Below are 12,471 nucleotides of genomic sequence, written 5' to 3'. Positions count from 1 at the left end.
CTGGATTAGACGTAAAACAGGCAGGGCTTGAGCCAGTGCCCATATGGGATATGCCATAAGCTGACAGGCTGCAGCTTAACGTGCGGTGCCACAGTGCCTACCCCAGGGTTGTTTCTGTCAAGCTCCTTTTACCCCTAGGATTTTACCAACACGAGTTTTAAATTGAATGTTCAATTTAGTGGCAGAAAGAATTTCTTGTAAGTGTAATTTGCCAGTGTCTGTATAGTCGTCATTTAACCTTAAGTTGCCGTCAAGTTTTGTACTGTGAGTTCATATTTATTTACCTTTGTTTTTAAGCAGAGAGCATGATTAGTTGAGATCTTGCAGGCCAGATACAGTCATACAATGTTTTACAGCTTTTCCGTATGACTTTTATCATTTAAGATGTCGAAGCGCAGCAGATCTGTCCGTATCTTAGAATTACGCATGCCAGCCTGTATACTTCCTAGTTAGGATCTAGTAAGTAGGATTTTTACTTTCTAATTTCAGACTTGATAAACATAAATGATACTAGCCTGTCACCTGTCATGGGATAATGGACAGCTCCAGTTCCTTGCTGTAAAGAAGGCCTGCTGAAACTGCTATGGTCTTTTGCTACTTTCGCAATGGAAGTAATTGCTCAATTTCTGTCAGAAGTTGGATGGGAAAGAGGCGCCCATCTTTTTCCTTAAGTTTGCTCTTCCCCCAGAATCTCTAGGATGCCACTTCTATCAGCTTCTTCCTCCCTGGGTTCTCCATCCCCCACGGGGAACGATTTTTATTTGTTTTCAATTGATTTTCTCAGTAAGGAGAGAGGGAGAAGAGACAGTGCTGCCTCACTTCCTAAGTGCCTGCAGGAGCTGGAACTCAGGAGAGCTCTCCTGTGAGTGTGGAAGGGAGCTCACACTTGAGCCGTCACTGCCTCCCAGAGCGCCCGTCGTCCACAAGCTCCGTGGTTGGTGGAGCAGGACTCTGGTATGGGTGTGGCTGTCTTAACTGAGGCACCGGATACCTACCCATCTTTTCCCTTGTTTTGTGTTTGAAGATTTATTTTCTTGAGAGACTCACAGAGAGAGCAAGGTCTTCCATCTGCTGGTTCACTCCCCACAAGCCTGTACCGGCCAGGGGGAGCCAAGAGCCAGGAGGGCCCTGTGGGCATTTGTGCCCCAGGGTGTGCGTTAGTAGGAGACTGCTGTGGAAGGGGAGTAGCTGGGACTTGAAGCCATTGTACCATGATTCCTGCTGCCTTTTTCTTTCTGAAAATGTATTCATCCCTGTGTGTTAGTTATTTACTTACCTCCCTTATTTTTCAACGGATATGTTGCTTTTTTTTTTTTTTTTTCAGTGAATCCATATGAGAACGGAGGTGGTCCTGGGACTGGCACTGGCATAGAGGGTTAAGCTGCCAGCTGTTCCACTTCTGTTCCAGCTGCATGCTCATGGCCCCGGAAAGCAATAGAAGGTGGCCCCAGTGCTTGGGCCCCTGTACCAGTGGGAGACCCTGACGAAGCCTTTGGCCTCAGCCTGGCCCAGTCCAGGTGTTAAGGCCATTTGGGAAGTGACCAGTAGATGGAAGATCTTTGTTTCTCCCTCTTTCTCTCTGTAACTATCTTTCAAATAAATAGAAATCAAACCTTTAAATTAAATCTTTAAAAATGCTTTGATGGTTCTAATTTAAAAAAAAAAAATAGTTGCACGATGCTCCATTCTGTGTATATGCCTCAGTCTTCCCATTTCCTGTTGGGTTTGGTTTGATTTCCAGTCTTTACGGCGACTGAGTTGTGACTCCCTGTAGTTTTTGGTTGGTTTCCTCTGGAGCTCTGTTCCCAGAAGTGGATGGCGGGGCCAGGGGCTGATTGTACCTGTGATGTTACCAGATATAGCCAGGTCCCTGTTTGTGACACTGAGCAATAAGTGTCCCACCAATAAGAGCTAAGCTCTTCTATATTTTTAGTGAAATGAAAGTATAAATTTGAAAGCCAGTCTTGGTCGTTCTTCTTTCTTTACCTATGTCATGCTACCCTGTTCTGGTGAGCTCAGTCACCTTAATTCTTACTTTGTCTTGTGTTGTGTGGTGTGTGTGATTTTAGACATTTTGCTTTTCCTGTTGCTGTGGGTGAGTGGAGCTGTTACCCAGTCAGATGGCATCCCAGGTACTTTAACTGCCTGTGTTCTCTCTCATGGAAACTCCACGGAGCACAGCTGTCTCCTCCCTTCTCCGAAGCCTCCCGTAAATCTTAGAGGCTTTGTGTCCCCTTGGTGCGGGCTCCCCCCGCCCATGCCTCGCATAGCTTGTGCACCAGTCTCCACTCAGCCTTGGGGCTGTTTCTCTGCTCCATACTCTTCTGTTTGTTCCTCTACTTGTATTCGAATCCTATTCATGCTTTGCAGAGTGGTTCATAACTTGTTTGTTTTGTTGAAGGTCTCTTGATCTTTCTATCCCATAATGATTTCTTTGCCCCCTTGAACTTGCATTGCTATGTTCGTCTGTTATCTTTAATGTGGTAGTAAGTCATGCATGCCTGTGGCATGCTCCTTCAGGCACATACTCTATATTGTATGTTCACCTTTGTACACTGCTGCAGGAGAACATGAGCCACTCTCCTGATAACGTCTTCTGTAGCACTTCTTGAAGTTTGATTTTTGGTTGTGCACTGACTGATAATGCCTTAGGTTCTGTGCTAAGGTCCTGTGGACATGGCAGCCTTCGGGCTATGCTAAGGTCCCGTGGACATGGCAGCCTTCGGGCTGTGCTAAGGTCCCGTGGACATGGCAGCCTTCGGGCTGTGCTAAAGTCCCGTGGACATGGCAGCCTTCGGGGCTGTGCTAAGGTCCCGTGGACATGGCAGCCTTCGGGGCTGTGCTAAGGTCCCGTGGACATGGCAGCCTTCGGGGCTGTGCTAAGGTCCCGTGGACATGGCAGCCTTCGGGCTGTGCTAAGGTCCTGTGGACATGGCATCTGGTCACCTTGTGGACCCCGATTTCTTCTGGGAGTGAACTGAACTGAACTTCACCCTCAAAGACTTACTGTGTTTAACAAGGTGCTTAAGGATGCCCTGCTTTGTGCCTGCTGGTCTTTTTCCCCTGAACAGCCATGTTCAGAACAGCAGAGCCACAGAGTGTGTGTACACACGTTAGAGGGTGAGTGCTCATGTCTACCGATTCATTCTGCAAATGCCCACCCTGGCTGGAGCCTGGCTGGGGCCAGGACTGGGATGCACTCCAGGTGTCCATATTGGTATCCGGAACCCAGTGAGTGGAGCCATTGCTTCTACCGTGCAGCGCCTGTACCGACGGGAAGCTGGGGTCAGGAATCGCAGTGCTCAGACGGTGTATTCTGGCATCCTAGGCTGAATGCTTGCTCCTCACTACCTGGCTTTTGCAAACATTATATTCATTTAAAACTTAATTTAAGAGTTTCTCAGCTAGAGAGCTTTCCAGTTGTTAACTCTGGTACTGGGTGTACACATTAGCCTAGAGCTCTCCTATGCATGTAAGAAATTGTGATAGACCATCACTGGGTCTCGTCTGTGAGCGAAGCAGCAAGGGCGCTCCTCTGGCCACGAGCGGCCTCCCCGTCCCCCCTTGTCTATGTGAGCCCCAACACGATCTGGAATGGCCTTTAGCCCTCTCCTCAGGTTCTTTTGCTTTTCTTTCGGCTTTTAATTCCTATGTTGTATTGATTTGCATAATTTATGTTAACTTCTTATTATGAGGAATAGCACCTACTGCATATCAATCACTCAGGCTTTTTTTCTTTAAGATTTATTTATTTACTTATTTTATTGAAAAGTCAGATATACAGAGATGAGGAGAGACAGAGAAGAAGATCTTCCATCCGCAGATTCACTCCCCAATGGCCACAATGGCCAGAGCTGTGCTGATCCGAAGGCAGAAGCCAGGCGTCTCCTCCGGGTCTCCCAAGTGGGTGCAGGGTCCCAAGGCTTTGGACCGTCCTCGATTGCTTTCCCAGGCCACAAACAGGGAGCTGGATGGGAAGTGGGGCCACCGGGAGTAGAACTGGCACCCGTATGGAATCTTCGTGCCAAAGAGAGGACTTTAGCTGCTACTCTACCATGCTGGACCCAGGGGTTTTTTTTTAACCTACAACATCTTAAATTGCACCCATCATATAATTTTACCCATAAAAGTATATGAATCTGGGTCCGGCTCAATGGCTTGATTGGCTAATCCTCCACCTCCAAGCACTGGGATCCCATGTGGGCACTGCTTTGTTTCTTGGCAGCCCCACTTCCCATCCAGCTCCCTGCTTGTGGCCTGGGAAAGCAGGAGAGGACGGCCCAAAGCCTTGGGACCCTGCACCCACTTTAGATCTGGAGGAGGCTCCCGTCTTCGGGTCAGCTCAGCTCCAGCCGCTGTGGCCACTTAGAGAAGCACAAATGGAAGCTTATATCTTTCCCTCTCTGTAAATCTGCCTTTCCAATGAAATCAGGAAATCTTTTGAAAGGAAACCAGAACTATGTGTATCAGAGGGTGTGCACGTGAGCGTAAGGGAACGTGATGAGCGCCGTCAGCTGTGGTGACCAGCACCCCACCAGACGTGCTGTGTAGGCTCATGCTTATCATTGCTGTGTCAGGCTTCCTTTATAGAGATACTCTTTGAATTATTATTTTTTAACTTGTTTTAGCTTTTTGTTTGTGTTTTTGAAAGGCAGAGCTAGAGAGACATAATCTTCCACCTGTTGGTTCACTCCTCAAATGGCTGCAGCGGCTGAAGCCCGCACAGGCTGGCGCCAGGAGGCCGGCGCTTCTGCCAGGTCTCCGTGTGCACGCAGAGGCCTTTCCAGGTGAACCAGCAGTGAGCTGGATTGGAAACTGAGCAGCCGGCACTGTGGGCAGGTGCCCAGAATGCTGTGCCACAACAGCAGCCTCTTGAATGAATCTGTGTGATCATCTTGTACTGGATGTATTCCTGCTTCACTACATAGTCTTTCTGAAACTCGTCCCTACGTTCAGTGTGTGGCTGAAGCCAGCTTATTTTGTGTGTGATCTGTTGTGACTGTCCTGCTTGTGTTATGTTGGTTGGTGTGTGGATTGTTTCCGGTTTATGTGTCTTGCTTTCATGGACAACGCAGCAGATGTGTCCAAGTGTGCTGCCTGGTACACAGTGCAGGTGCTGCAGGCCGCCCCGCTGCAGGCCACCCCACTACAGGCCACCCCGCTGCAGGCTGCCCGCTGCAGGCCCAAGCCGGAGTGCCAGAGCTGCGTCTCCCCGCGGCTTCCAAACACGGTGTGCTGCACAGTACTCAGGTCATTGACTGTAGTCCGATTGGAAAATGCTGTTAAACTAGAAAAAGCTAAATTTAGTTTTGTTTGACTTTTAACAGTGAATTTTACCTACATGATTGTTAACTGAGCTAGAGACTGTTTCTCAGCAATGCTGTAACTGCTGTGTTGTGCTACTACTCTGGTTTGAATTGTGTTTATGCTCTGCATCAGTGGGGTTTATAACAGGGTAAATGTGTTTGGTCTTAATTCATTGGAACGAAGGCAACTATCAGGATTGCGTTGATTGCCGCCCCCCCCCCAAAAAAAAGGTAATTCAATGTTTGCAGTATTTGAATCAAAATTGAGGAGGGCACAGAATTTTCTTAAAATCTGTGGATTCCCCCTGAGAGTAGGTACAGTCGTGCTCATTATTTGTGTACTTCTCTGCTGTTGTGTTTAGGAATTGTCGGGTGGGATCCGGTGCCTGGGGCTGGGCCTCAGTGCCAGGCTGCAGCCCAGCCCCGGCAGGCAGAGACCGCCCTGCTTTCCAGCCGTGCAGCGGGCAGTGCCTGGGGCTAGGCCGCAATCCCAGGCCACAGCTTAGCCCCAGCAGGCAGAGGCCACCCTACTTCCCAGCCGTGCAGCAGGCAGTGCCTGGGGCTGGGCCGCAATCCCGGGCCGCAATCCCAGCCCCAGCAGGCAGGGGCCGCCCTGCTGCCTCAGCACAGGTTGAGCTCCGTTGGGTCTCCCAGTGTCACTGGTTGCTACAGGCTCTCGGGTCAGCTGCGCATGCTTAAAACTGTCTGGGACACCTTGCACGTGTGACTGCCTCCCCACCTCATCCCTCGGGTGCTCCTGGAGTCTCCTCTGTAGGAAGCACCTCTTGGCCTTTTCACTAGGTGTTTATCCTATGCTCACTTAAGTAAAAATAATTACAAGACTGCTTGTGTACTTGATGAAAAGCGAATACCTGAACACTGTGTAGCAGGGACTGGTTGGAGGAATAGTAGAATATTACATACCTCAGGAAGACAGTGATGTGTATTTCATCAAGTGAAGTGAGGTATATCTCATTCTTAAGTGAAAAAAGACCAATGAATATGTGGGTTAGCACAGAAAAGTTTATTTTTTGTTTTATTTATTTTTTATTTTAAGCCATGTTCCCTGAACTAGTGTTTTCTGGAATATCTTATGGCTAAGTCTTTTGAGTGCAAGATGCTTAACTTGAGGGAAATTCATAAAATTTGTTCTCTTACCAAGGTCTCTGAAGTGTTATAACCAAGAGTTTCATCTCGCTGAAGCTCATATACCTGAAGTCGGCCGGTGTTTTCAGTTCATGTGTAGAGGAAGGCTGTTGTCAGTGTGCTTTTTAAAAAGATACTTGGAATGCGCAGATGAAACTTGAAATGAGTAATATCAGAGGGGATGTGTTTTCATGGTTCTTGAAGATTATTTTGTGGGTTTGTAGTTCTTAAAGAAGTCATATGCCTCGTTAATCTTGAGAAATGGGCTGTTTGATTAGTTTATGGTTTGCCTGTAAGGGGCTGGGTTTAAAGTTGATTCTGTCGGCTTTTATCTCCTCCTAAGTACACAGCCCTCCTTCTGTTGGGCCTGTTGATTTTGGTCCTTGCGTTCCATCATGTTGTATTGCCTAGAGAGATGAAAGTCAAGTGTAATGTCGGGCCACAGAGGTGATCATTTGCACTGGTTGTGGAGATACGGTTGGTTCCGCCATGGTTCCTGTCTTTGATACATTGCATTTTCTGCCCTTTTTTTCCCTCCTCAAGGAAATGAAATTTGCCCCTCTCTAGGCCCTGGCGAGAGCTCGTGAGCATGGTGTGTCTTCCGGCGAGCACTGCAGCTGTGAGAGCTGGGGCTGGCTGGGCCTCGGCGCTGGCTGGGCCTCGGTGCTGCACTCTGCTCACTGCCCTCTGTTTTGGCAGCTCAGGCCAAGTGCCCGGAGTGGCCAGGCTGCGGGCCGTGCGTCTCAAAACCACTGACAGTGCTTAACACAGGTGACGAGCTTGGTCATGGCCCGATTTCCTGAGGAAGGGTACTTGAAGAAATGCGTGAGAAAATGGAATTCAAGATAAAATTGTTTAGGTGCAAAAACTTGTCAAGTCCATGCCCATGTACATACTTTGTTCTGGCTTGAAAATCTTTGTTTTTTTTATATATATATATATTTTTATTTTAAATTTGGAATTATGTGGTACAATTTCATGTAGGCTGGGATTTCCCCCCCAAACTACCAACCCTCCGACAAATTTTCCCCATTTTACTACAATGGTGTAGTCCTTCATAAGGAATCATAATTCCATCAATCTCTTATTTACGTGTACCCCGACATTGTTGGTACAGACAATGTCAGTCCAGCATCCCATTGTCTGCACATGTCCAACAGTTTCACTGGGAATCCATCTTTCATCTGGAAGCAGGGATGCATGTTCCATTGTACCCCCACATCTATATATAGTAGACCCCAGTACTCCATCACTATACATTTCCATAATTGAGAAGGCATGAAACAAGGTCAACAACTGGTATGAGTTAGAACAGCCACAACAACAATATCAACAACAAATTATAACACCATGAAAAAACGTGCCGCTGAGTAACCAACACATGGGTGACAAAAAGGAAACACAAAAGTTTCTTGGGAAAAATGATGCTACTATGTAATCCATATTGGCTTTAAAATCTAACCTGTAACCTGAGCCCAGCGCAGTAGCCTAGTGGCTAAAGTCCTCGCCTTGACCGCACCGGGATCCCAAATAGGCGCCGGTTCTAATCCCAGCAGCCCGCTTCCCATCTAGGTCCCTGCTTGTGGCCTGGGAAAGCAGTCGAGGGCGGCCCAAAGCTCCTGGCTCCTGGCTTCACATTGGCTCAGCTACAGCTCTTGTGGCTACTTCGGGAGCCAATCAATGGACAGAAGATTCCTCTCTGCCTCTGCTCCTCTGTATATCTAACTTTCCAATAAAAATAAGTCTTTTTTTTTTTTTAATCTGACCTAAGATTTCTGATTGTGTGATACTGGGTTTTTTGTTCTGGCGTCTTACCTCAAAGCCTGTGAATCTGACTTTTAATGAAAGCCTGGCTGCTGCCGGGACCCTGAATTCAGGATACATTTCTAATGTTGTTAATTCTTGCCAGTGCACTCCTAAAACGGGAGCGCCCCTTTCCCTTCACCCCCAGTCTCACCAGCATTTGTATTTTTGTCAAGTATTACGTGAAAAATTGCTAAAATTCACAGAAAACTAGCGAGCTGGAGTGGTTTTTCCTATATATTAGTGGTTTGTGCTTATCCTTCTGGCAGTGACCTGAGCATGTCATTTTGGTGGGGAGGGGGAGATGTTCTGATTTTTCATAGCTCAGAAGGTACATGTCTTGATTACTTTAGAAGGTGGAAAAGGCAACAGGGACAGGTTGTGTTGTGCCAAGTTCAACTCAGCATTTCTCATGCATGCTGAGCATCATGGTTCTGAATGAGACACCTAAGTCGCCCGCCTAATGTGAGTGGGTTTCCACGTAGGAGGAGGATCTTTGGTACCTGTTGAGGCCTCACAGATTGAATATTGCTGTCAGTGGGTGTCATCTTATCACCTACCCCAGGGTGTTAGAATTCATTCATTGTCTTTATCTCTTCTTTAGGTTTTCCTGCAATGAGATTTCATTTTCTACATTTCAAGGACATCCTTTCTGAGCTGCTGTGAATAAATTTGGAATGCTCCTGTGTATTTTCAACTAATGGAGAATTAGCTGTATCTTGGACAAGGATTGCTGCGCTGGACGACCTCGGAATACTGCTCACCATGTCCTCCAACAGGAGTCAGAATCCCCATGGACTGAAGCAGATCGGCCTCGATCAGATCTGGGACGACCTCAGAGCTGGGATCCAGCAGGTGTATACCAGACAAAGTATGGCTAAATCCAGATACATGGAACTCTATACGTATCCTCATGCTAAAGTGGAGATTAAGCTGTCAGAATTGTGATTATTTACTGGTATAATCTATGAATTATAATCTAAGAAATGTCCCACTGTTTTTCCAGTTCATCTTGTGCTATAATCACAGAGTTCGTTTTTAGCTTTCAGTTATTTGAACACAAGTAAAATGGGCTGGTTAGTAGTCTGATGGGTTGCTGGTCTACTGACAGATGGGCTGGTTAGTAGTCTGATGGGTTGCTGGTCTACTGACATGGGCTGGTTAGTAGTCTGGGTTGCTGGTCTGCTGACAGATGGGCTGGTTAGTAGTCTGATGGGTTGCTGGTCTACTGACAGATGGGCTGGTTAGTAGTCTAACGGGTTGCTGGTCTGCTGACAGATGGGCTGGTTAGTAGTCTGATGGGTTGCTGTTCTGCTGACAGATGGGCTGGTTAGTAGTCTAACGGGTTGCTGGTCAGTATAAATGCTTCTCAGACATTAGAACAGTTCTGTCACTGTCGAAGTTCTTTAGACAGCAGTGACTGCGTGGAGGGTGTCATGTCTTTGTATGTGTCCGTGTGTCTGGATGTTATCTGTGTCTGCCTTCACATTGGAGGGTCAGAGCTGGTAGTTCTATCAGAAATAATCTGGTCTATCAAGCCTACAGTTTGTATGATATGGCCCTTTGTAGGAAAGGTTTGTTGACCTCATCTAAATGGATAGCACATAGAACAAGCTTCTTGTTACAGTCCTTATTACTGACATGGTATCAAAAAGGTGTTTTATATTTGGTTCCTGATATATAAAAGAACTGTATTTAACAAAGATCATTAGAGTGTATAAGGTAGAGTTACTAGGAATATATCCTCAGAGAAACACTGTTTAACTTGTAGAGTTATCTGATTCAATACAAATATAAAATTGAAATTAAAGCTAACCTAGTTAAGGCTACAGGTTGCTACCGACTCTAGGACTTCAATGGAAGGTTAAGTCTAACATGCATATATCCATGATTAGCAAACTAGGTTATGTGATAGTTTGGTATACCTTTAAATGTGCAGATATTTTAGAATCCTAAAATAACATTAAATTTAAGCAGATATTAAACTTTGTATCTCATAATGAACTTAAATTGTATTGTATATACACATATCCCTGTGTCTACATTTATATTATAGGGCACTTTAAAAAAAAGATTTTTTTTTTTTTATTAGAAAGTCATATTTACAGAGAGAAGGAGAGAAAGAAAGATCTTCCATCTGCTGGCTAACTCCCCAAGTAGCCGCAACGGCTGGAGCTGAACTGAGCTGATCTGAAGTCAGGAGCCAGGAACCTCTTCTGGGTCTCCCATGTGTGTGCAGGGTGACAAGGCTTTGGGCCATCCTCAACTGCTTTCCCAGGCTATAAGCAGGGAGCTGGAAGGGAAGTGGGGCATCCAGGATATGAACTAGCTCCCATGTGGGATCCTGGCGCATACAAGGCGAGGATTTTGGCCAGTAGACTACCGCACTGGGCCCTGCTGGTTTTTGTTTTTGTTTTTGTTTTTTTAAGCTGCTTCAGATATGTGATTAAGCTGTTCCACGGGGTACCTTTCATGTTTCTTGACACAGCATTGTTTGAAATGAACCCTACTCTTTAACATTGCTTTGACTGTGTCCCACAAGTTTCGATATGTTGTGTTGATGCCTTCATTGGTATCAAGCCTTTTTTAAAATTATTCATTGATTTAATCTGTAAACCATTGTTCATTTAGCAACATATTTGTTCAGTGTCTAAGCATTTACATATCTTCTGGGGTATTTGACTTGTTGGTCTTCAGCTTTACTCCGTGATGGTTTGATAAACTACAGGGGCCCAAGGACTCAAGCTGCTTTATGGTCCATAAGCAAGGATCTGGGTTGGAAGTGGAGCAGCTGGCGCTAGAACTGGCACTAGAACTGGCACTAGAACTGGCGCTAGAACTGGCGCTAGAACTGGCACTAGAACTGGTACTCGTACAGGATGCTGCTGCAGGTGCAGCATTTCCTTGTTGAGCCATTGCACCGGCCCTCAGGCACTCCCTTATCTGGCAATGCCCATTTGCCTCCCCACACTTGGTACAAATGGTGCCTCCCTCCTCACTCACGCCTGGTTTTTTTCTCCATTCCTGGAGGACCTCGTGCAAACCTCTAACATCCCGTGTCTGATACTATAACTCAGCTTACTGTGTACCTCTGTGCTTCCCACTTGGCCAATAGAGTTTCAGGATCTCAACTGTATTTTTTTTACCTATGGCTGGATTCTATTTAACTTTCATATTACATGCTTAATAAATGACTGTTGAATGAATAAAGTAGAGGAAACTCTAATAAAAAAAACTACACAGTATGATTTCAGTGTTTGTAAATTTGCTGAGGCTTGGTTTGTGGCCTGTGCTGTGATCAGTCCTGGAGAAGGTTTCCGGTACTGATGAGAAACAAGTGTGTGCCGTGTCTGTAAGGCGAAAGATTCTGTAGGAATCAGTTACGTACGCTCGTTCTGTTGTTCGGTTGAGCTCTGTTGCCTTTGTCTCGTCAGCCCGTCCATTGAAGTTGGTGAAGTGTTAAGGTTCCCCACTGTTACTGTATTGGAACCCATTTCTCCATTTAAATCCATTCATACTTATTTCACATAGCTGAGTGCCCTGGCATTTGGTTTGTATACATTTGTTATGTTAATTTTTTCTCCTTAAAGGATCCCTTGATCATTATGTGGTGGTATTCTTCATCTCTTTTAATGCTTTTCAGTCAGTCTATATTATCTGATATTAGAATGGTTATACCAGCTTGTTTTTCCTTTCCATTAGCCTGGAATATCCTTTTCCATCCTTTTCACTTTCAATATCCTAGTATCTTTGTTGGCAATATGTGTCTCCTATAGGCAACAGATAGATGGGCCCTGTGTTTTGATCCAGTCTGCTGATCTGTGTCTTTTGACTGATAAGTTTAAGCCATTTACATTCAAGGTTAATATTGACAGGTAGTGATCTGGTCCTGTCATTTTAGCATTGGGTTTCTCATTGTTGTATTTAGATTGCTTTTGTGAATTTATTGAGATGTTCTCTATATTTGCTTTTGAGTTTGGGAAGCGTTATTTTTTTTTTTTTCTGTTTGTATGTTATCTTTAACATTTATAGGGCAGGTTTGGTAGAGGCGAAGCCTTTCAGTTTTTGCTGTGAAAACATTTTGAAATACAAAGGAAAGCTTAGCTGGATATATTATTCTGGGCTGACAATTTTTTTTCTTTCAGCATCTGGATTATGTCGCTTCATTCTCTTCTGGCCTGTAGAGTTGCCTTTGAGAGGTCAGCTATGAGTCTAA

At 45.6% G+C, this 12,471-nt stretch overlaps 1 protein-coding gene across 3 annotated transcripts in view; it reads left to right on the top strand.

The window, feature by feature from the left end:
- The window catches only part of CUL1 (cullin 1), a 69,282-nt gene that overhangs the window by 19,135 nt on the left and 37,676 nt on the right, over positions 1-12,471 (top strand). For 2 of the 3 annotated variants that reach the window (XM_058655001.1, XM_058655000.1), the window contains exon 2: positions 8,860-9,160. In XM_058655001.1, the coding sequence (XP_058510984.1) occupies positions 9,021-9,160 (140 nt within the window). In that variant the 5' untranslated portion in view covers positions 8,860-9,020. Of the gene's footprint in view, positions 1-8,853; positions 9,161-12,471 lie in introns of those variants that run through there. The other variant, XM_058655002.1, reaches the window with a different exon arrangement.

The sequence above is a fragment of the Ochotona princeps genome, chromosome 25, assembly GCF_030435755.1.
Source record: "Ochotona princeps isolate mOchPri1 chromosome 25, mOchPri1.hap1, whole genome shotgun sequence".
Taxonomy (NCBI): Eukaryota; Metazoa; Chordata; class Mammalia; order Lagomorpha; family Ochotonidae; genus Ochotona; species Ochotona princeps.
The sequence above is the reverse complement of the archived record's forward strand: the minus strand, read 5'-3'. Positions and strand labels throughout refer to the sequence as shown.